Source organism: Pipistrellus hanaki (assembly GCF_964339955.1).
Source record: "Pipistrellus hanaki genome assembly, chromosome: 4".
Taxonomy (NCBI): domain Eukaryota; kingdom Metazoa; phylum Chordata; class Mammalia; order Chiroptera; family Vespertilionidae; genus Pipistrellus; species Pipistrellus hanaki.
This window is the reverse complement of record NC_140506.1, coordinates 36,702,825-36,723,790: the sequence shown is the minus strand read 5'-3', so window position 1 is coordinate 36,723,790 and position 20,966 is coordinate 36,702,825. Positions and strand designations below refer to the sequence as shown.

Sequence of the window (20,966 nt, the reverse complement as noted above, 5' to 3'; positions counted from 1 at the left end):
AACTGGAAAGCATTCTGCTAAGTGAAATAAGCCAGTCAAGAGAAAGGTAAGTATCACATGATCTCACTCATTTGTGGAATATAATGAACACTATAAATTGATGAAAACAGATCCAGAGATAGAGAAGCATCGATCAGACCATCAAATCTCAGAGGGAAGGCAGGGGAGGGTGGGGGTAAGAGGGAGAGATCAACCAAAGGACTTGTATGCATGCATATAAGCCTAACCAATGAACACAGACACTAGGGGGTGGGGAGTGAGGGCATGAGAAGGACGGGCAATGGGGCAATAAGGATACATATGTAATGCTTTAATCAATAAAGAAAAAAAATTTTAAAAAAAAGAAAGACTGGCTTGTTGCTGGCAGGATTAGTAGGTGGTTAGGGCAGGTTTCACTAAGAAAGCAACAGACAAGCAAATGCCTGAAGGAAGCAGAAAAGTAAACGAAGTCCATGTCCGAAGGAAAGCATTCCGAGCTCAGGGGACAGTTCCGTGGGCCCCACAGTGGGAAGCTCGCCTGCTGAGCTCAGGGAACTGCAGAGAAGCCAGCACGACAGGGGCGGATGCGAGGCGGGGAGGGTGGGAAAGAGTCAAGTTCACGGCCCAGGGCTAGATTCTGGTAAGGCCTCATGGGTCATTTTAGGAACGTAATCTGGATTTCACATGGAAACTTACAAGGCTGATTGGAAGTGGGGAGCTGTATTTTTCATGCCTTGTTGTTTTCTGCGTTTCTGATGCTTTGATGTCTAGAGCCTGCCTGACCCGGGCCGGCTGGGAATGCACTTTCCATGGCAAACCCATCAGTGCCCCTACCCATCACCTCTTTTACCGCGTCCACCGCTCTGCACCGGGGCCAGGGCCAGACAGCCAGGGGCCACTCATTGGCCCCAGACAGCCCCGAAATGACTCAGACCAGCCGAACCTGCCTACCTGCCGCACCGGTCCTTCCCACAGAAACCACAATGAAGGCTCTCGCCTACATCTCCCCTCACTCTCCCCCTCTCCGGACCAACCCTGCTGCTTCCCGCTGCGGTCCTGCTTGCGGTGGTGCGCCCCCTCCTCCTGCCAACCGTGACTTCTCAATAATTCAACTCCCGAGCTAACAGAAAGTCGTCTCTATGCTTCACTGAATTACAAACTCCCGAGTTCAGATCGGCTCCCAACGTTGTGTCCTCTGTATTTCTAATGTCACAAAACATCCCTTAGTGAAGCTCCATTAGTGAACTCCTGTGCAGTTTTTTTGCTGGCGTCACTTCCTGTGACATTTCATCCTTCTGGTCACCACCGTTTTTCTTTATTTCAGTAAACTTACTTTGACTAACTCCCTCTAGCGAGCTGTCTGGAATCTCTCAAAGGCAGCAGTTATCAACATGCCCACACTGGGCGTGTTTCTCCTCTAACCCCATTTACATTCAGTTCAAAAATTCACTTCTGCCACAGTCACTGTTCATTTCTTGGCTGCACGTTCATGTTTGTTGGCTAGTCCCCCCTTTCGATGATCTATGTCTGCGCAATGCCGTGGGTATGGTCATGGAGACAGGGTGGGCAGCCCTGCACATCTGCCGTCTGTGCTTGAACTGAGGGAGCAGCTGGGCAGCGACCCATCACAGAGATGCTGAAGAAGGTGATGTGATTGGTCGCTGACCACACTGCACATCTGTTACCTACAGGTCTGTGGGGATGGAAGAGCTAGCAGCAAAGTCCCTGCTTATGCGGTTATTTCCAGTCACAACACCCATGTCCCACAGTCTGAAGCATGCTACTGGTGGTCTGGTGTTATTAAATTAAACTCTGAAATATGTGCACATTGGAACTGTACAGAGCAAGTGCTACCATCTAACCCTTCTTGAAACCCTCTTCCAGCCCAAGCTGGAATGATAAAGGGTAAGGCCAGGAGCATGCAGGGCAGGGCTCTGGTGTGAGAGGCTGCAGACTGCAGGAGACTGGGGGGCTCCCAGGGGCAATCACAGGAACAGGGGCCAGGACTCTCAGGAGTTCTCCGACAGGAAGGGACTCCTGGGGTGCTCCATGAACCCTGATTCAACAGATGAGGACGGTGACTTCCCAAAGCCAGCCTGGACCCATGTGCCCCAGCTCCTCCTCCACAAACTTTTCACGGCGCCCCCTGCTGTTCCCTGGTTTTGCTAGAAACCTTGTACCATCCCAAGGTGCTGAAAAATATTGTTTCAAGAATAGCAGTAATCTATCTTTGATAGCTAAGTTAGAATGAAACTTCCCGCTGGTGAAGCCTAATTAGGAAAAAGGTGGAGACAAAACTAACTTTCCCTTAACCTAAAGATGATGATATAAATGCTCACTATGACCAGTGTCCTTTAAATAAAGGTGTGTCTACACATCTCCAAATGGATCACAAATATCAACTATTAAACACCCAATTTTCAGAATATCTGGTTGGGCTTTAAGCAAAACTGGGTAACAGGGAGTTTCTAGAATAGACCACATGCATAGATCAACCACATGTGCGTTGTATCCACATAATACTAAAGAACTGATCAATTTGATCCGATAGGGGGCTCAGTTCTGTGGAGGGCTAACAATGTCTTGGAAGCTTTCCTTCAGTGTCCCTAGGAAAGTGATGCCAATATCAGGTAAAGCCTGAGGATTTTCGAGGGGCCAGCCATTACACTTAAAGTGCTTTAAATGTCTTATGCAATAACGCTGTCACACATTCTTTGGAAGCAGGCGTTACCTCCATTTTACAGCTATGGAAACAGGCTTGAAATGGCTAAGAGATTCGCCCACAGCCACACAGCTAGCAAGATGTGAACAGAGGTCGGCCTGACCCCAGAGCTGGGTAACCATTATGTTCAGTAACCTCCTCTCTGACAGTTTTATTTTTACCCCCTAAAACATAGGACCCAGTTCCTACCAACTCTGTGGCTCCACCAGCCTGGCTGGTTTAGGCAGAGGACACATGGCAGCAGCACTGAGGACAGACAGGAGGGGAAACAATGACCCCAGCAAGTCATCGAGCCCGAGTGTCTCCATCACTCGGTCATTTCACTCAATACGTGAGGAACAGACCCTCATGAGGCCACATGATTTCTGACATATAAAATCTCCACTATATAACATTCGAGAAAAGCCCATGTCCATGCAGATGGGAGAATGAGATTTAAAGGGAAGTGCTGCCTTGCTAGGAAAAACCTTAGGTCACAGCTGCGAGCTCCGTTTCCACGTGCAGTTGGAAAGGCCAGTGTGAGGGGAGGAGGTGAGCACTCTAAGCAGAAACACATCGATTCTACATCCTGGGGGAGTAACTGTGCCTCAGGCGCTGATGAAGAAAAGGCCACTTGATTTTCAGATGTTATCATGTTGATGTGAATCTAGTGCCTCATAATATTTCCCCTAATTTTTTTTTTATCTCCTTGCCAAGACTGGAAAATATGACTTGTGTTGTGAGTCACAGCCACGCACCAGGAGAGACAGACTCTCCAGCCCCCACTGAGCTTCTCCCTGACACACTTCCACCGTCCCCCTCCTAACAGCGCCAGCTCCTCCTGTGGGAGCAAGTTTCCCCTGGTGAACTCAGACTCACGTCCCAAAATGTTCTTATCACACAAGTTCCTCCCAAGCCCCAAGGGCTCTGGTTGATGTAGCTAATTAACATTTTTGACATGCCAGTGAATAACAGGATATTTTCCTCCAAGAAAGCAAAAACAAAAACAAAACCGAAGGCACCAGAACATAGTATAGTTTTTTTTTTTTTTTTTTGTTTTTTAAGACGGTTGCAATGTCAGCGGTAGGAGCACACACAAAAAAAGCAACACTAGATATCATTACCCCTAGAATGAGAGTGCTACAACAATCAATAAAAAACATATCCTCAGGTGAGAATATTAGCAGTATCAGTAACAAAGGCATCAAAGCAATTTAATGGAGTAAGGGATGTATAGTCTTTTCAACAAGTAGAGCTGGAACAGGTTGACATCAATATGAGAAAAGAAATGAGCCTTGATCTCCATATCACACCATACACAAAAATAAACTTGACATAGAATATAGATCTAAAATTAAAAGTTAAAACATTTCTAGAAGAAAAATTATCTTCTCAACCTGCGAATAGGTCAAGATTCCTGGAACACAAAAAGTAATGACCATAAAAGAAGTGCTGAATTAGACTATGATTAGACAAAATTAAGAATTTTGCTCTAAAGCCAGACTTATGAACATGAATAGAAAAGCCACAGGTTGGAAGAAAATGTTCTCAAAATCTGATAAAGGACTTGTAATAAGAATATGTAAAGAACTACCATAACTCAATTACTTTGAAAAAGTCAACCCAATAAAAATAGGCAGAAGATCTAACCAAACATTCACAAAAGAAGATAAAGAAATGGCTAATATCAAAACAAAAAAGCGATGAAAAAATGAAAATTTAACCATAAGAAGTTATTACTCACCCACTAGATCAGCTAAAATCAAGAGACTGAAACATCAAATACAACTAAGGATTTGGAGTAACCAGAACTCCCTTATTGCTTGTAGGAGTATAAAATGATACAGCCACTTTGAGAAAAGATCTGGAAGTACCTTATCTTATAAAAGTAAGCACACCATTATTTTATTTTGGAGGTTTCAGCAAGATAATTAGGCAACTAAAATAAGATAAAAGAAGCATTTAGACTAGAAAAGAATAATGATAGATTTTGTATATAGAAAATCCTAAGAAATCTACAAAAAACTGTAAGAGCTAATAAGAGTTCAGCAAGGTTGCAGAATACAACATCAATATACAAAAATAAAATGTACTTCTATACCGTAGCAATGAAGAGACCATTCCATCAAAATGAAATTAAGAAAGACATTTATATTAATGATTGAAAGACATAACATTAACATTGTAATAACTCAAAATTGATGTATAGATTTACAGCAACCATTACAAAAATTCCAACTGGTCCCCTCCACCCCAAAATTAACAAACTGGTCCTTAAATTCATATGAAGATGCAAAGGACAAAGCCAAAACAATCTCGAAAGGTAAGGAGAAAGTTGTGGGACTCATATCTCAAAGACAGTGTCCAGAAATGAACACTCATAATTATGGTCAGTTGAATTTTGACAAAGGTGCCAAGACAATGCAACAGGAAAAGAATATTAACCCATAGAAGCGACTGGGACAACTAGATATCCACATGCAAAAGAATAAAGCCCTACCTCACACCACATACAAAAACTAACTCCAAATGGACCACAGAGCTAAAACTATAAAACTCTTAGAAAAACAAAGGAGTAAATCAGGGACCTTAGATTAGACCATCTATTCTTATATATGACAGCAAAACAATGTTAAATAAAAATTCCAGAATGATGCATACAGCCTGTTAGCTTTCAAATAAAGCAAAAAATATTTAAGACAAAATATTATGCATACATGTATAGAATACATATACAAATGCCTATCATAATCAACCTCCAAATAGAAGTTACTCTTAGGGAGGCAAAAGAATAAATAAGGGCTTAAACAGTGTCTGTAGTCTCTTGTTTCTGAGTTTTTTTCAGACAGAGTATACTGTCAGTATTTGAAAGAAGTGCATATGGGTATATACATGTAAACTTTATGAATATTTGAAATACTTTACAATTTGACAAATTACATCTTTAAAAAAAGAGAAACTTCCTTATCATGAGCATTCATTGCCAATAAGCACGGGGCAAAAATGTAAGTAAATTAAACAAACAGATCTAGAAAACTATAACAACCCCAAGAAATATTCTGGAAGTTGTTTTGGGAATAAATACTGTTATTAGATCCCTTGTCATTGCCTCTATTCAAAATGGACTATGAAGTGCGTGCACACAGAATGATTACTGGAATTTTCCACTTGTTTGTATTCTATACAGACAATTGTGGCTTGTGTTTATTTTAGTAAATATCTCTCTCACTCTCTCTTTCTACCCCCCCTTCTCCTAATTTTGTTTTCATCAAAATTTCCCAAGCTTAAATCTCTTCCTTTTGTGTTTTTTTTCCCCCTTTCCCAAGATTTGCATTTCCTTTTCCAAGCAACGGTAAAACCTTGTTTTCTTTTCCATTTGCTCATAAATCAAACAATACATTTCCTTGGTTGGTTTTCACTTCCATTTACATGCCACTTGATGTGTTTATATCTCCACTGCATCTTCACTTGTCCCAAGTGCAGGACAAGCTTCCTGGTGCTAACAAGCCACAGAAGGAGGTTAGCGCGGAGGAGGTTCACTTATTTAGACCTACCAGGACGATGTGTACACAGAGGGGGGTAGCAATTCTCTAAAAGATCCCTGAAGGGGCCGTGGGGAGCTGGAGGGCCTGGAGGGAGGGCACCCCTGCTGTTCCCTGGGTGTTAGAGCCCAGAAGGCCGCCTGGCTCTAGCCACATGGGACAAGAAAGGGGAGCCTTTTGTCATTTTTCTCTTCCCAGCAAACAACAGTTATCTTTAATTGAGCACCTTTCATGGCCAGTCAGTCTTCTAGGTTGCTATTCCATTTAGCTCCTAATTCCTTATGGGAGAGGCATTATCTCCACTTCCCACACAGGGCCCTGGGCAGAGAAATGGAGCAATATATGCAAGGTGCCGCAGCTGGCTAAAGGCAGAGCCAGGATTCACACCCAGCTGTGGCTCAGGCAGAGCCCCGCCCTTCAGCATGTACACTCCTTCCCTTCCCAGCTGCAGCAGGATTGGGGCAGACTAATTTTGTGGTGGAAGAGTTGTTCTCCTTCATAGTCCATCATGCAACCATATTTAGGCTCAAAATAGGGCAATGTTTAAGTCTGCAAAAAAAAAAAAATTGATTTCTCTAGTATGACTTTAATAAAAGCAAGCAAGACCCATATGTACACACTGTGTATTATGTTCAGGCATGAATGTAGGGGCAAGGATGGCTATCTACCATGGTACCAGAAGGGCCGCTCAGACGCTGCTCATGTAGCCATGTGCTCTGGGAACAAAGCGCCTACTGCATGATGGAGGCGTACCTGGATCGGATCCTGCGTCAGTCTCATGGGCCCAATGCGTACCTCCGCAGAAGACACCTGCTAAACAAAGGACAGCACATGAGATGTCTCACGTATGAAACGACAAGTTCTTCCTTGCACAGGATAGTACATATGCCTCTGTGCAGATGCTAAACAGATTCATCTCATTGATCTGGAGACAGCTTTCAAGACACCATGTCCACACAATCCTGGTTTTGGAAGAGGATACATACCTTTATATGCACTAATAATGTTTGGGAGGTTATATCCCCAAATGCTAAATGGTGGAATGTCGGGTTATTTTTACTTTAAATGCATGGGTTTTTGTTTTTGTTTTTTTTACAACAAGCATGTAATGGTTTATGGGAGGAAACACCTGGATTCAATAACTACTTACAGGGCACCTACCCTGTGTGGGCACCATGCAAGACTGTTATTCTGAAAATTCAAAAGACTAAACATTTCAAGTGTGGAAGCTAAAGCATTTCTATAGCTTAAGAGGTGTTCCAATATTTAGATCTTACTTTTCTTTTCTTCATGCTTCAGTATGAGAAATAAACAGCTTACTCTTGCCCGTGCTTACTAGGAATATATTACTCATGTCAACTGTATCTCCTCAAAGAAACGCCCTGGGCCCTAGCTGGTTTGGCTCAGTGGATAGAGCACTGGACTGGAGACTGGAAGGTCCTGGGTTCAATTCCAGTTAAGGGCACATGGTTGGGTTGCGGGCTCGATCCCCAGCAGGAGGCAGCCAATCAGTGATACTCTCATCATTGATGTTTCTGTCTCTCCCTCTCCCTTCCTCTCTGAAATCAATAAAAATATATTTAAAAAAAGAAAAAGAAAAAAGGAACGCCCCGGCATGACCACAAGTCCCCACGGCTCAGGCACGAGCTAAGTGGCTCACTGGCCAATGCTGTCTGACTGCCCTTGGCTGCAAGCGCAAAGCCCATGCATGCATTTCTAATCACTGTACCTGGGCTTCTAAAATTGCCTTGTCGTTAAACAATGGCACTGAAGATCTTGGCCTCCCCTCCACGGATTCTCCAAGAGGCTGAAGATTCTCTCATTATTTGGGAGCTTATCTGTACTCAACACACTACGGTGGCCCCTGTCAGTCCGATGGGACACCGTCAGCAATGACCCAAGGATGAGAGGAGGCTTTATCCGTTAAAACACAAACAGGAAAACCTACACTCTGTACTTTGAGAACTAAAAATTGTACCTTTCTCCTTTCTTCCCCTCTCCCCGTGCTTAACTCCTGGTGGCATGAATTTTCTCCAAAGCATCACCACCAGCTGCTGACATTCTTTTCATTCTGTAAGGGTGAGTCCCCTCCCTCCACCGGCATCCCCTGTGCAGAAAAGACACTGGGGGGACTTTGGCCTCTCCACAGACTGCCAGCAGAAAGCTCTGAGCTCCCTGGTGACAGTCATCCAAGGCTCCTGGCCCCTGTGATGAGTTCTCAGGAGGGCAAAGCTTCGCTCCCCTGCTCTGCTTGGCAAGGCGCCTCCGACAGCGGGTCCTTCCAGCAGGCCTGGTGCAACTCAAGCCAGCTCGGGGCCTCAAGGCCCCAAGCCCCTTGACCAGGGAGAAGTTCTGCAGTCTCCTGATAAAAGTGCCACACTCGAGTTGAGCGCATCACTCTGAACGCCCCGTTTCTCTAAGCAAAGCAATGTCCTGCCAGGTGTCTGAGCCAATACCAGCACTCAGTGTCAACGGACAGCCCAAGAGGAATTCCACCACAGAGCCCATCACCAGGCCTCCTGCGTCACTGGGACGCTAGCCCCACCCAGCTCCACTCTGAAAGCTGATTTTATTGTAAAAACAGACACGCTCCCTTGAAAGCAGCACCACTACCAGAGTTTATTAAACTAAAAAGTTAATGATTAAAAAGTGAAGCCAATCTGGAGTAGCAAGGTAGATTTGATTGGTAATCTGGGATACCCTTTCTCTCTGTGATCTTTCTCGAGTTCACTACTCTCACCACCCCCCCCCCCCCCAGAAGCTTTGTCCTAACAAGACCACCTGCTAATGGTTTCTCCAGAAAAATGCTTACAGAGGGGTCATCCAGGGGCAGAAAATAAGCACATGATATAAGAAATCAATGAAAGCTTTAAAGGAATCAAGTAAAGGGGGAGTCTCTTTGGAAGGCCAAGGCTGGAAGAAAGGCAATGACTGTTGAAAAAATAATTATAATTCACATCTAACCAGTGCAGTGCTGTAGACTTTGTCAGAAACCAATACGTGCATGAAGACACTCAACATTTTAAATACCTCATGACTGTGGGACCCCACCCCCAGCCCCTTCTGTCCCAGCAGTGTGCTAGGCACTGTTACCCGTGTCATCTCAGAGGGAGACGGGCAATGGCCACTGCGTGACAGCATGGAGTTTGAAAGAGAGCACCCAGTCTAGAAGACACTGTTTTCCTACCCAAAGACAGGAAAGGCCCACTTTCTCCACAGCCAGGATTTTAACCTCTGCCTGACCCAGCTCAGCAGGAAGCTGCCACCTGAGGCTGAGCCCAGCAAGGCTCATGGGCCTCTCTCAGACCCCGCCGCTCCCATCCCTACTCCTCTCCTTCCTCCCACCCACTCACATCTCCACTGCCGTTTACTGGCTTCCCTAGTCCTGACCCACACTTGGCTTCCTTTTTCCCTCCTCCCAGTCATCTGACCTTGGCTTCCATGCCTAAGGGAGGGCAACTCCCCCTCAGAACCCAGAACCACTGCTCACTGGCTCTGAGGGCTGGAGGAGAGTCTGCAGCAGGTATGTTCACAGACAGCAGCAGTTGGCCGAGTTCTGTTCCTGACACAGGCGTCTCACTGCCTGCATTTCACCAATTTGTAAGGGCCAATTATGAACAGAAACAGGAGGCCATTTACTGATGTCTGTGTAGCCAGGCCAAGATTCGCTACTTCAAAGAGTGAACTTTGAGCAACTGCAGACGCACACATCCTCAATTAGTATATTAGCTCTGATTCCAGGAAGTGACCATGTCTGCCAAGGACACGGAAGCAAGAAGGCGGTGGGGTCATAGGTAACACAATTCCAGGCCCTGAGAGGAGAGGAGGATGGGACGATAGTGCGGAACGGCAAGCTTCCTAGCCACTCCAGCCACATGGCTTTTCCCAGCAGCCCAAGGAGGAAGGACTGCTGACCGACAGTGCAGTGCTGCCTGTCCAACAGTCATAGTGCATCAAGTATTTGTCTGTACATGGTGACATACACACAAACATATATACATGTAGCAGGGCCACCAATTCACATTCAGATGAACTGGCTCTTTAAAGGAAATAAATAGTCTTGTTTTGTAGCATTTGCTAATTCTATGGTGTAAATACTTTCACCTTAGCCAGTCACAAGCTGACAACATAGGCCCCTGGATATGCAATTAAGAATATATCTTTCCATTCAGAAGACCTATGAGTGGCAAACTCATTCAGTCTTTGTTGATTTGCAAATGCCTATCACTGGCTTTTATTGGATAGTTTAGCAAGATTCAGATTGTGGTTGATATGCATTTTCCCTCAGAAGTTGAGAGAAAGGAGATAATACTTCTAGTTTTGAAGGTGGGGAGATCAAGGAAGGCTTTGTGCAGACAAGTAGGTCATGAAGAATAGGAAGATACAGAGACAGGGCTGGGAGAGAAAATTTCAGGCTTACGGAAAACACTAGAGGCTCAGTGCACAAAATTCAAGTATAGTAAGGTCCCCAGTGCCTGCCCACTGCCAGCCGCTGGCCAGGGCCTCCCTTCCCAGGCTACCAGCTGCTGGCTGGGGCATTCCTTTGTTCCACACTGCCCCCTGGTGATGAGTGCATGTCATAGCGAGTGGCTGAACTCACAGCCAAACTACCAAGGAGGCACTTTGCATATTAGGCATATATATATATATATATATATATATATATATATATATATACACACATACATACATACATACACACACACACATACATACACATACACACACACACACACACACACACACACACTAGTAGCCCATTGCACAATATTGCACGTAGCATACTGCCTGCCACTTCCGCAGGAGCCAGCAGGAATTGCAGCATGCTGCCGGGAGCCACACTGCTTCTATGGCTTCTGCAGGAGCCGGGAGGGACCCACACTGCTTCTGCAGGAGGCAGGCCCACTGTCTCCTCTCCAGGCTTGCACTCGGCCACAGAGGCTGTGGGCCGGACACCCCTATCCCTGTCCATGTCCACTCAGGTTCCAGAGAGCTGGCCCAAGTTGGGCTCAGCAGCTCGCCGGACTGCGTCTCTGTCTCCATCTCCATTCTGGGCCTTACCTGTGTGCGCAACCTCCTCCTGTCTGCTTGTGACCCATTATGGAGTCCTGGCCTAATTTGCATATCCCCCAGCCCTCTACACACACACACACACACACACACACACACACACACACACACACACACTAGAGGCCTGGTGTATGAATTCATGCACGGATGGGGTCCTGCCAGCCCATCTGGATCGGAGCCTATTGGGCCAGGCAGGCCAGGGGGAGGGCCCTGGAGAAGACCCACTGAGCTGGAGGTGAACATGGACCCCAGCTTTCTAGGAAGGATGGCCGGTGCCTTGGCAGTGGCTGTGCAACTGGCCCTGAGGCCCTCAGGCTCAGCAGCGGCACTGGTGGTGGCCCCTGCAGCCAGCACATCATAGCAATCGATGATTCTGGTCATTCTGCCATAACAGTCGCAGGGCTTTTATTATACAGACTAGAAGTCCAGTGCACAAAATTCGTGTATGGGGGATTCCCCTCAGCCCAGACTGCACTCTCTCCAATCTGGGACCCCTCGGGAGATGTCTGACTGCTGGTCATGTTTGACTGCAGCTGGACATTCCTCTCACAATCCTGGACTGCTAGCTCCTAATTGCTCAACTGCCTGCCTGGTCACGCCTAACTGCCCCCACCCACCCCCTGCTGGCCTAATCACCCCTCACTGCCTCTGTTTGCTGGCCTGATCACCCCTAACTGCACCTCCAACCACCAGCCTGGTCGCCCCTAACTGACCCCTGCTGCTGGCCAGTTTGTTCCCAACTTCTCTCTTCCTGTTGGCCTGGTCACTCCTAACTGCCCCCCCCTGCCAGCCTGATCATCCCTAACTGTCCCTGCCGCCGACCTAGTCACCCCTCACTGCCCCTGCTAGCCTAATCGCCCCCAACTTCCCCTCCTCCACTGGTTGGTTCCCCCAAATGCACCCTCTGGCCAGCCTGGTCACCCTCAACTGCCCTCCTCCACCGGCCTGGTAACTTCTTACTGCGCGCCCCCCCCCCCCCCCCCACTGGCCTGGTTGCCCCATGCAGCCTGCTATTCAGTTGTTTGGTTATTCCTCACTAAACCCCTGCTGGCCTGGTCACTCCACACAGCCTGCTTATTCAGTCGTTTGGTCATCCCTCGGGCCAGCCCTGGGTGGCTGGGTAGCTGATATCCAAGGCTTGCCTGTGCTTTGGGCCAGCCATGGGTGTCTGGGGGACTGAGGGGACTGGGCACCGCTATCTTGTGGCTGTGGGCTCCGCCATCTTTGATGGTATGGCAGTCAATTAGCATATTCCCTCCTTATTGGTTGTGGGTTCATCTTTGTGAGGGGGTGATGGTCAGTTAGCATATTCCCTCTTTATTAGATAGGATAAGCAAATGCATGGAGGCAAGTATGCAAAGGTACAACGGGGAGGAAACATGATCTGGAGTGGCTGTATTAGAGACTATGAAAGTGAAGACTGGGAGAGTTGGGGCCAGAGAGGAGACTGGAAGGAACCCTCTTTTTATCCTGTAGTCCTGGCCTAACTGGAAGGAACCCTCTTTTTACCAACCGCACTGCAGGCCATTGAGCAGAGGATTAGCAGGTTTCATGACTTGGAGGAAAAGCACACATTTGGCTTACCTACTTTCTGAATAGATAACAAAACACAGAGACACTGCTATGAGTGGAAACTACAGCAGTGAAAGCAAGTGGGGAAAATATATCTCAATGATCAAGAAAAAATTACACCCTTCTCCCCCCACCACACACACACACAGCTTGGCCTCATTTCAGTGGGTGAACGCCAGCTGGTGCAGGGGAGGCAGCTGAAAGACAGAATCTCCACTGGAGAGGAACCAGGTAGTTCAGGTTGCTAGTTCCCCTGTCCCTGCACCACATTCTTGGGGGCAATTGCTATACTCTTAGTACTTTCAGCTTCAGGAATGTTGCTAAATTACCTGGGTTCGAGGAAGGAGGAGAATTCAGGAAGAAAAGTGGTCACACAATAAGCCCTTCCTACCCCATCTGCTCAGCATAACTTCCTCATCCTGGAGGGGCACTCACATGCCTCCTCCCCCATCTGAGGGCTGTTGGAGCCCAGCTGTGTCACCGTAGAGCTGATGATGCTCTTCCCTCCTGTACTTCACAGCACCAACTTTACTGCTCCTTTAACATCCTCTCCTTGGCAAGGCTACTTTTCTTAAGGACAAAGACTCTTTTTCACAATCTTACCCCCAGCATCTCGAAGATGCTAAAAAATGCTGGTGCTCAATAAATTAATGGAATTGAATTCAACTACCTCAGATGACACAGATGTCAAGTAACAGAGTCATGACCAAGACTCCATTTTTCCTGACCCCCAGGGCACTGCTCTTCCATTATGCTCCAAATTTTAGAGAATTCTGACAGTACTGCCTACCTTTCTGGACTCCGTTCTGATTTTGCAAAACAGTTGATCCAGTACCTGGCAGTCCCTGCTCATGTCCTGGTAATCAGCCTGTCCTACTGCTGACAGGGCTGCCACCAGGACCAAGAAGGAGAAGGGAGGGTGTGCAGGTGTGCTTGGGTGCAGGGTGTCCCATAACTTCTATCTCCCAGCAATAAGCTCCAAGTCCGAATCTTCTCCACTTCAGCCACTTCTCCTTGGGAACCCCTTCCCTCCCACGCCCGCAGCACTGAAAGGTCACACAGAGGTGTGCACTCACACATAGCTCAGGGCAAGCTGCCTTCTTGAGAGGGAGATTCTACTGTAAAGATCACTTTTCACTCACAACAAGGATCAGCTCAGGCTCAGGAACAGGCCTTTTAAAATGCCCTTAGTCAACTCTGTTGTTTGTTGCCCTGTTAGCTCTGATTTTAAAATAATATTTATTTCTCTCAAGGTGTCTCATCTAACCTCCATTGGCAGGCCAAACTTCTTCCTTCCTTCCTTTTTTTTTTTTCTTCTTTTTTTCTTCCCTCTTCTGAGCTCTGCGTAAGCAAAGATTTGACTTTTGTCTTGTTCATGGGCCCATGCCTACCTTATGGCTTCCTGGCCGATGGGCCACAGCACTCACCACGAGGCTGGACATCCCTGACTCAACCTGATCTCCACTTCCCAGGCCACTGCCCTCAGCACATGCAGAGTGCTCCTCCCAGCCCCGGACCTCTGTGGTCAGCTCTGCCCTCACACTCGCCTCAAGCACTCACCTTGCTTTGATTCCGGCCACTCTCTGGCACCTCCTGGCACCTCTGCTGCCCTGGCCTTCCAGTGCCCAGCACGTGGGCCTGAACCTCCCCTCACCTTCCTGCTTCCAATTCTCTGATCCACAAGTCCTGTACATCTGGGGGGCTTTTCAAACACATCATAGCCTACGTCCTATTTCAAACCAACAAAATCAGAATCTGTAAGGATGGGTCCAGGTGTCAGTATTTTTAAATCTCCTCAGGTGCAGCCAGGGTTGAGAACCACTAATCTATTCTTCTGAGTAGATATGTCTGTCAGACTCTATTACATATTCATTTATTCAACAAATTTCAACAGAGCAACTAAACCCACCCAGACTCAGCCATACCTGAACCCAGACACCATGGGATTTCCTCAAGATACCCCCTCCAACAATACAAGATTATCACTTAGGCAAGAGGAAGATATAGTTCTTTACATTTGATGAATTATTTCCCCCAAATAGTATCTGTGAATTAGAATAAAAATAGATATTTCTTTTGTAGTCTTTTTTATTAAGCACACACACACACACACACACACACACACACAATACATACACAAACCATACACACATATAGAAGATTAGTCCTAGTCATGAGATACAGTGGGTGACATAGCCTTAAACTTTGTGTTTTATGCTCTGCTGTTTAAAATAGTACATTAATTTGGCAGTATGATTTTTTATCACATAAATATAAACATACAAATATCTATTCATCAAAATACAAACATAAAAGATCAATTTTACTTTAAAACTCCTATTCATCGAAAACAATCTCAAACACATAAATGCTGTAAAAACAGAGAGAAGAAAGATAGGTTAGACCTCAAGAAATGATACCTAAAATATAGGAAACCAACAAGTGCTAGTAACCAGAACATGTAACAGCTCTAAAAAGTCAATAAAAAGACAACCAAGATGAAAGTTGAGTAAAAGTCTAAAAAATAAATTCACAGAAGAGAAAATATGGGTATGAAGAAATGCTCCACCTTTAGTTACAAGGAAAAGAAAAGGTTTACATGACAACGAGGTACTATGTCACACCAGCCATTTTTTAAAGCAACAGAGTGGTAGAATTATGAAGTCAAACCCTATCTAGCATGGGCAAGGAGGAAAACCCACAGGGGCTCATGTATTGTTGGTGGGTGTGAAAAACATTTTGGAAATTTCTATGAAAGATGAAGGAGTACATATCCTGCAATCCAGCTCCTACGTGAGTGTTTCTCTGGGGTATGCATATAAAGAGGCATTTATAAGAATATTTGGAGCATATTTACTACTAAAATTTGGAAAGAGCCTAATCCGTAATCCATTAACATCTATCACCAGAAAAAAAAAAGAACATATTAAGGAATAGCCATACAAGGAAATATACAATGAAAACAAATCAACTAGAGCTACCCATTCAAAATAGATGGACCTCACAAACATCAAATTAAAAGTTTAAAATGCATACATGCCTTAGAATACTACTTAGATAAGGTTTTAAAATATGAAGACAAATACAGTTTAGGAATATACTGTAACCATATGGAGAAATGCTTGTCAATTCCCGATTGAAGCAAGTGGCCCGCTGTCGAGGGATACATCCAGGGAAAGCAATACCGGGCTTCAGCCACTGTTCATGATCTATTTTCTCACGCAGAGAGGAGCACACGTGCTTACTGAATTACACTTTCTAGTTTGTTGCCAATCTTACATAGTGCAAAACAAATGTAAAATGTATTTCATTCTTTTTGGAGAAGCCTATTTCCTAGGTTTGGGTTAACATGAATTGAGCAGTAGCCACTACATACATATTCTACATATGCTATGTTTTCTTAACAAAGTCTCTATTGGGTAACATAAGATGCTGTGTTTAAAATTCCTCAGAATACGGACTGTTTCCCTGAAACATGAGATGAAATCCTAGAAGACTGGGCTGGGACTCGGGAGACTTTGCCCAAGATAAGGAACTGTCCTGCACCTCAGGGAGGTGGGAGGGGCTGAGGAATCCCCCATGCAATCCTCTCACGTGACAGTCAGCACCTCACTTCTTCACAGCGAGAGGAGAGGAGTTGAAGCCTCCGAGAGGCTAAGTAACGCCCTCGAGAGGCCGGAGCTGAGATGTAAGCCCAGGCCCGCCTTACTTGGAAGGCCATGCTCTTATTCCCATATTCACTGTGTCTCAGTTTGTCCCAGGAAGCCTTATGGTGGTGGGCGTACAGAGAGACGTTCAGTAGAAGTTCTAACGTGACTTGTAAACCAGCAGGGAAAGAGCGGGCTGGCTAAGCAGTAAGGAGCCCAGGGGAGAGGACATGGAGGGGGGGGGGGGGCGGTCAGTGTGTGCGGCTGTCACAACCAATAGCTACCAACAAGGGCGCTGCCCTCTGCTGACCCCGTGCGCCAGCGAAGACAGCGGTGGGCTTTCTAGCACCCCGTCTTACAACGCCCCCACCCGTGCCCTCTCCCCAACTCCCAGTCACTCTGGGTGACAAGGCTGTTCTTCCTTTCTTTTTAAAATATATTTTATTGATTTTTTACAGAGAGGAAGGGAGAGGGATAGAGAGTCAGAAACATCGATGAAGAGAATCATCAATCAGCTGCCTCTTGCACACCTCCTACTGGGGATGTGCCCACAACCAAGGCACATGCCCTTGACCGGAATCGAACCTGCGACCTTTCAGTCTGCAGACCGACGCTCTATCCACTGAACCAAACCGGTTTCGGCAGGCTGTTCTTTCTTAAGACAAATTATTACTACACTAATGAGCATCCCCGGGCAAGTGGAGGCGAGGACGATACAGCCTGCTCCGCCTGGAACAACGCCGTGGGAAGGGAGAGGCTGTGCTCCCGGTGCAGTGAGGCGGCGATTAAAAATCAGCACAGAAGTCACCGGAGGGAGTCAGACACAGGAAACGGGGCCAGCAGAGTCTGATGGAGACACCGTCCCCTCCCCACCAACATCAGATGAAAGAGAGAACTGTTCAAACAACACAGTCCTGTCATCTACGGACATGAGAAAAGCAGCAGCCTACTATCTATTATGGGTGGAAATGGAAAGAAAAAAAAAAAATGGTTCAGAATGCAATCCACGAGATAGCGAGGACCCGAAGGAGGCTGGTGCAAGGCTGCCTAAGACAATGAGCATTCTCTTTAGATGGGGAGAAAACAAAAAAACCCGAACTAATCTCAATGTTATGATTATTTCAAAAGGCTTTACCTCATACGTACAAGGCAAGAATAAAGGCACGAAGCTTTCCTGAGTGTAACGATTCAGCCACAGGGTCCCTGGGGCCAGAGAGTGTAAAAAACACCGCCATTCCCAGACTCCTGAGGTCAAACGCAGAGTCTGGCTTGGAAAGCAGGGGAATTTAACGGCAACCGCAAAACGTGACATCCCTCCACGAACTTCCTTCCTTTTATTAGGGGTATTACTGATAATAGAAACTATGGGATGATGTCACGCATTTAAAATTACCTTGTGTAACAGAAGACAAGCAAAGAACAGCGAACAGCAGCTTTTCTTTTATTAGTCAGGAGGCAATTATTCAGATTATGGAAAAACCCAAGCATTTCAGGTGCTCTGCTCTATGCCTTCTCCTTCACATTAAGTGAAGATGAGAAAAAGTGGGGAGGGATGATATTCTATTCGTCACTTCTGCTACACGGTCAGCAAGCAGTTCTGGTAAATAGATTTGCTGGGCAAGGAGACGGAAACCATCTGCGAAAATGAGTTGGAGACTTCCTGTGGATTTCAATTATCCATCCTGCCTCTGCCCTCAATTTCGCCATCGATAAGCCAGAGCTGCCTCAGAGAACGCAGAGCTAAACGTCTTCCCCGCTTAGCTCCAGGGAAGTCTCACACTCGGTCCCTGGTGATGCTGAAGCAACTCCGGCCTTCCAGTCACATCCGGGACTGCACCAAAAGTTCAACCACGCCGGCTTTCCGACTCTGTATGGCAGTCAGGGCCACACACACAGGTGATCCGCAACCTTAGGCCTCCGGGTCCACAGATCACATAGACCTGGGAGACACACACAGACACACACACACACACACACACACACACACACACACGAATCAGCCTCAAAAGGATTCCCATTTAAATACTAACCCCATGTCAACAAATCCCACTGAAAAGTCACTCAGGAGAAGGCACCTGCAAAAATGTAAACACCTTCCTTTTTTAAGAAGAATTTTCCTTAATAGGCAGAAACAATTATTTCCAAATCATTATTTGTAAAGAAGTACAGTTCACACCCTAAAGATGTAAAGCCTAAGTGAAGCACCTTACAATGGAAACCTCAACACTTACAGAAGCTTGGCATACACGACGGCTGCCCCTGAGACCAGCAGGCTCACCCTGAGAGGTCTCCCCGGGGACCTGTGACCCCTCCCCTTGACCTAACCCAGTTCCACGCAAGGCCAGCACCTAGCCACTGTGCCGTGACCTTCGGGTTCCCCCACAGCCTACATCAAAAGCCCATGTGGCCACACCCACCGTCTAGTTTCTTCTTTAAACACACTCGTGGTTTGTTAGTATTCGGGGAAGAGACGATGGGAGCACCACGGGGTGGAAACAGACTCTTTAAGGGCGTGTGTCTTTAAGGCCACCAGGGCAGCACCCTCCTCCGCACCCGGGGGTTGGAAAGGTACACGGAATGAACGTGTCCACTGCTGGAGGGAAAGAAGAAAACTCCCAAGCACAGCGAAAGATAAACTGAGTCCCAAAAGTCCACTGTTTTCTCCAACCAAAGTGCATTTCCTTTAAAAAGCGGCTCCAACTCACAACCTACCTGGGGTCCTCTCACATCTTCCTCTCCTCTTTGTTGGCCGGAGAACAGGCCGGATTGCTCACTCCTCTCCCACGGACAGAGGGAAAGTGAGAGCTCCCTTTTAATTCTGCTCTAAAGCTCGCCCACTTGCTCCTGCTGGTAAGCCCCGCGCTCTCCCCTGTCTGTGCTCCAGGCATTAAAATACCTTCGGAGAGCACAGCGTTCTGCAATTAACTCAATGGTGGAAAGCAATAAGCCAGAGAGGTGCCTGCGGGGTGCCTTGGGAACACAGGTGAGATGCGTTTTGCACCCTCTGGGAATTCAGGCACGCTTCTCAGAATCCCCACCAGTGTTCCGTGATGTGAGGAGTGAGAATGAGCCAGGTGTAGACAGACGGTGAGAGAGACATCGCAGGCCCACAGAACGCCACAGGAACGGCAGAGACAGAGTTCCTGCAGACAACCACAGGCTGCGTGGCTGGCTCTGTGGTTGGGGACAATGAGGCTGGCGAGGGAGGAAAGAGCCAGGACACAGGTCACAGTTTGGCTGTGGTGAGAAGTTGGGGCTGACTGTTGGATTAGAGCAGGCATGGCTCCTTTTATTGAACTTTGCTTTATTGAGCTTCACAGATAGTGTGTGTTTTTTTGTTTGGTTTGGTTTGGTTTGGTTTGGTTTGGTTTTACAAATTGAAGGCAAGACTTTCACCGGCAAAAAGATTAGACTCACTTCATTGTGGTGGGCTGGAACCAAACCCACAGTGTCTCCAAGGTTTGCCTGTATTTAGCTGGGTCGTTCCAGTAGGAAGTATAGATAGACTAAAAACTGCGGCTCAAGAGCCACATGTGGCTCTTTGGCCCCTTGAGTGTGGCTCTTCCACAAAATACCATGGACTAGGCAAGCCTATTTTGAAGAAGTGACCTTAGAAGAAGTTTAAATTTAAAACATTTGGCTCTCAAAAGAAATTTCAATTGTTGTACTGTTGATATTTGGCTCTGTTGACTAGTGAGCTTACCGAACACTGGACTAAGGGGTCAAGATTAGAAAGCCAGTAATCAGAAAGGAGCTGCTGCTGTGGTTTAGTCCGGTGGTTCTCAAAATGAAGTTCCTCAACCAGCAGCAGCAGCCTCACCTGGGACTTACTAGAATCGGGAAATCTCGATTCAGCTTCACCTGCTGAGTCACAAACTCTGGGCATGGGCCTTGCACTGTGTATGCTGACTGGCCCAGGTGACTGTATGCTCACTAAAGTGTGAGAGCCACTGATGTAGACAGGGGGTAACAAGTGCCTGCACTAGGAGCAGTGGTGGGGAACAAAAAGAAGAGCTGAATTAGAGGCAGACACAGTCTTAGAATTAACTGAGGCCTGCGGACGAGAGAGGGACAGAAAGAGGAGTTCAAGGATTTGGGTTTGAATAATGGGGTGGGGCTGTCAGAGGTCAAGTGGACTTATGGGGGATGATGAGTTAAGCGCTGGATATGCAGAGTTTGAGATGCCTCAGGGCCACCCAACTTCTCAGTCTGTGAGGCATGTGAGTGACACCAGCATGGTGGAGGGGCAGTTAAAGCCATGCCATCGCTCGGAGCAGGAAACCACAGACAGAGCTCTGGAGACACCAGTTTTAGAGGCTGGGGAGAGGCAGAGAAGTCTACACAGAGCTGGAAGAAGGAAAGAAAAGAAAAGGGGGAGCAAGCTGATTCTTCCAGAACCTGTTACTTCCACAGGATATAGCTAAGTAGGCTTTGTCATTAAAAGTAGGATCCATA

At 46.7% G+C, this 20,966-nt stretch overlaps 1 protein-coding gene across 7 annotated transcripts in view; it reads right to left on the bottom strand.

The window, feature by feature from the left end:
- PDE8B (phosphodiesterase 8B) overlaps positions 1-20,966 on the bottom strand; it is a 260,529-nt gene that overhangs the window by 67,885 nt on the left and 171,678 nt on the right. For 3 of the 7 annotated variants that reach the window (XM_084881266.1, XM_084881268.1, XM_084881263.1), the window contains exon 2: positions 6,976-7,035. The exons of 1 other annotated variant lie outside the window; for it this stretch is intronic. In XM_084881266.1, coding sequence (XP_084737392.1) covers positions 6,976-7,002 — 27 coding nt within the window. In that variant the 5' untranslated portion in view covers positions 7,003-7,035. The remainder of the gene's footprint in view (positions 1-6,975; positions 7,036-20,966) is intronic. 3 more of the 7 variants (XM_084881267.1, XM_084881269.1, XM_084881264.1) reach the window with 1 other exon arrangement.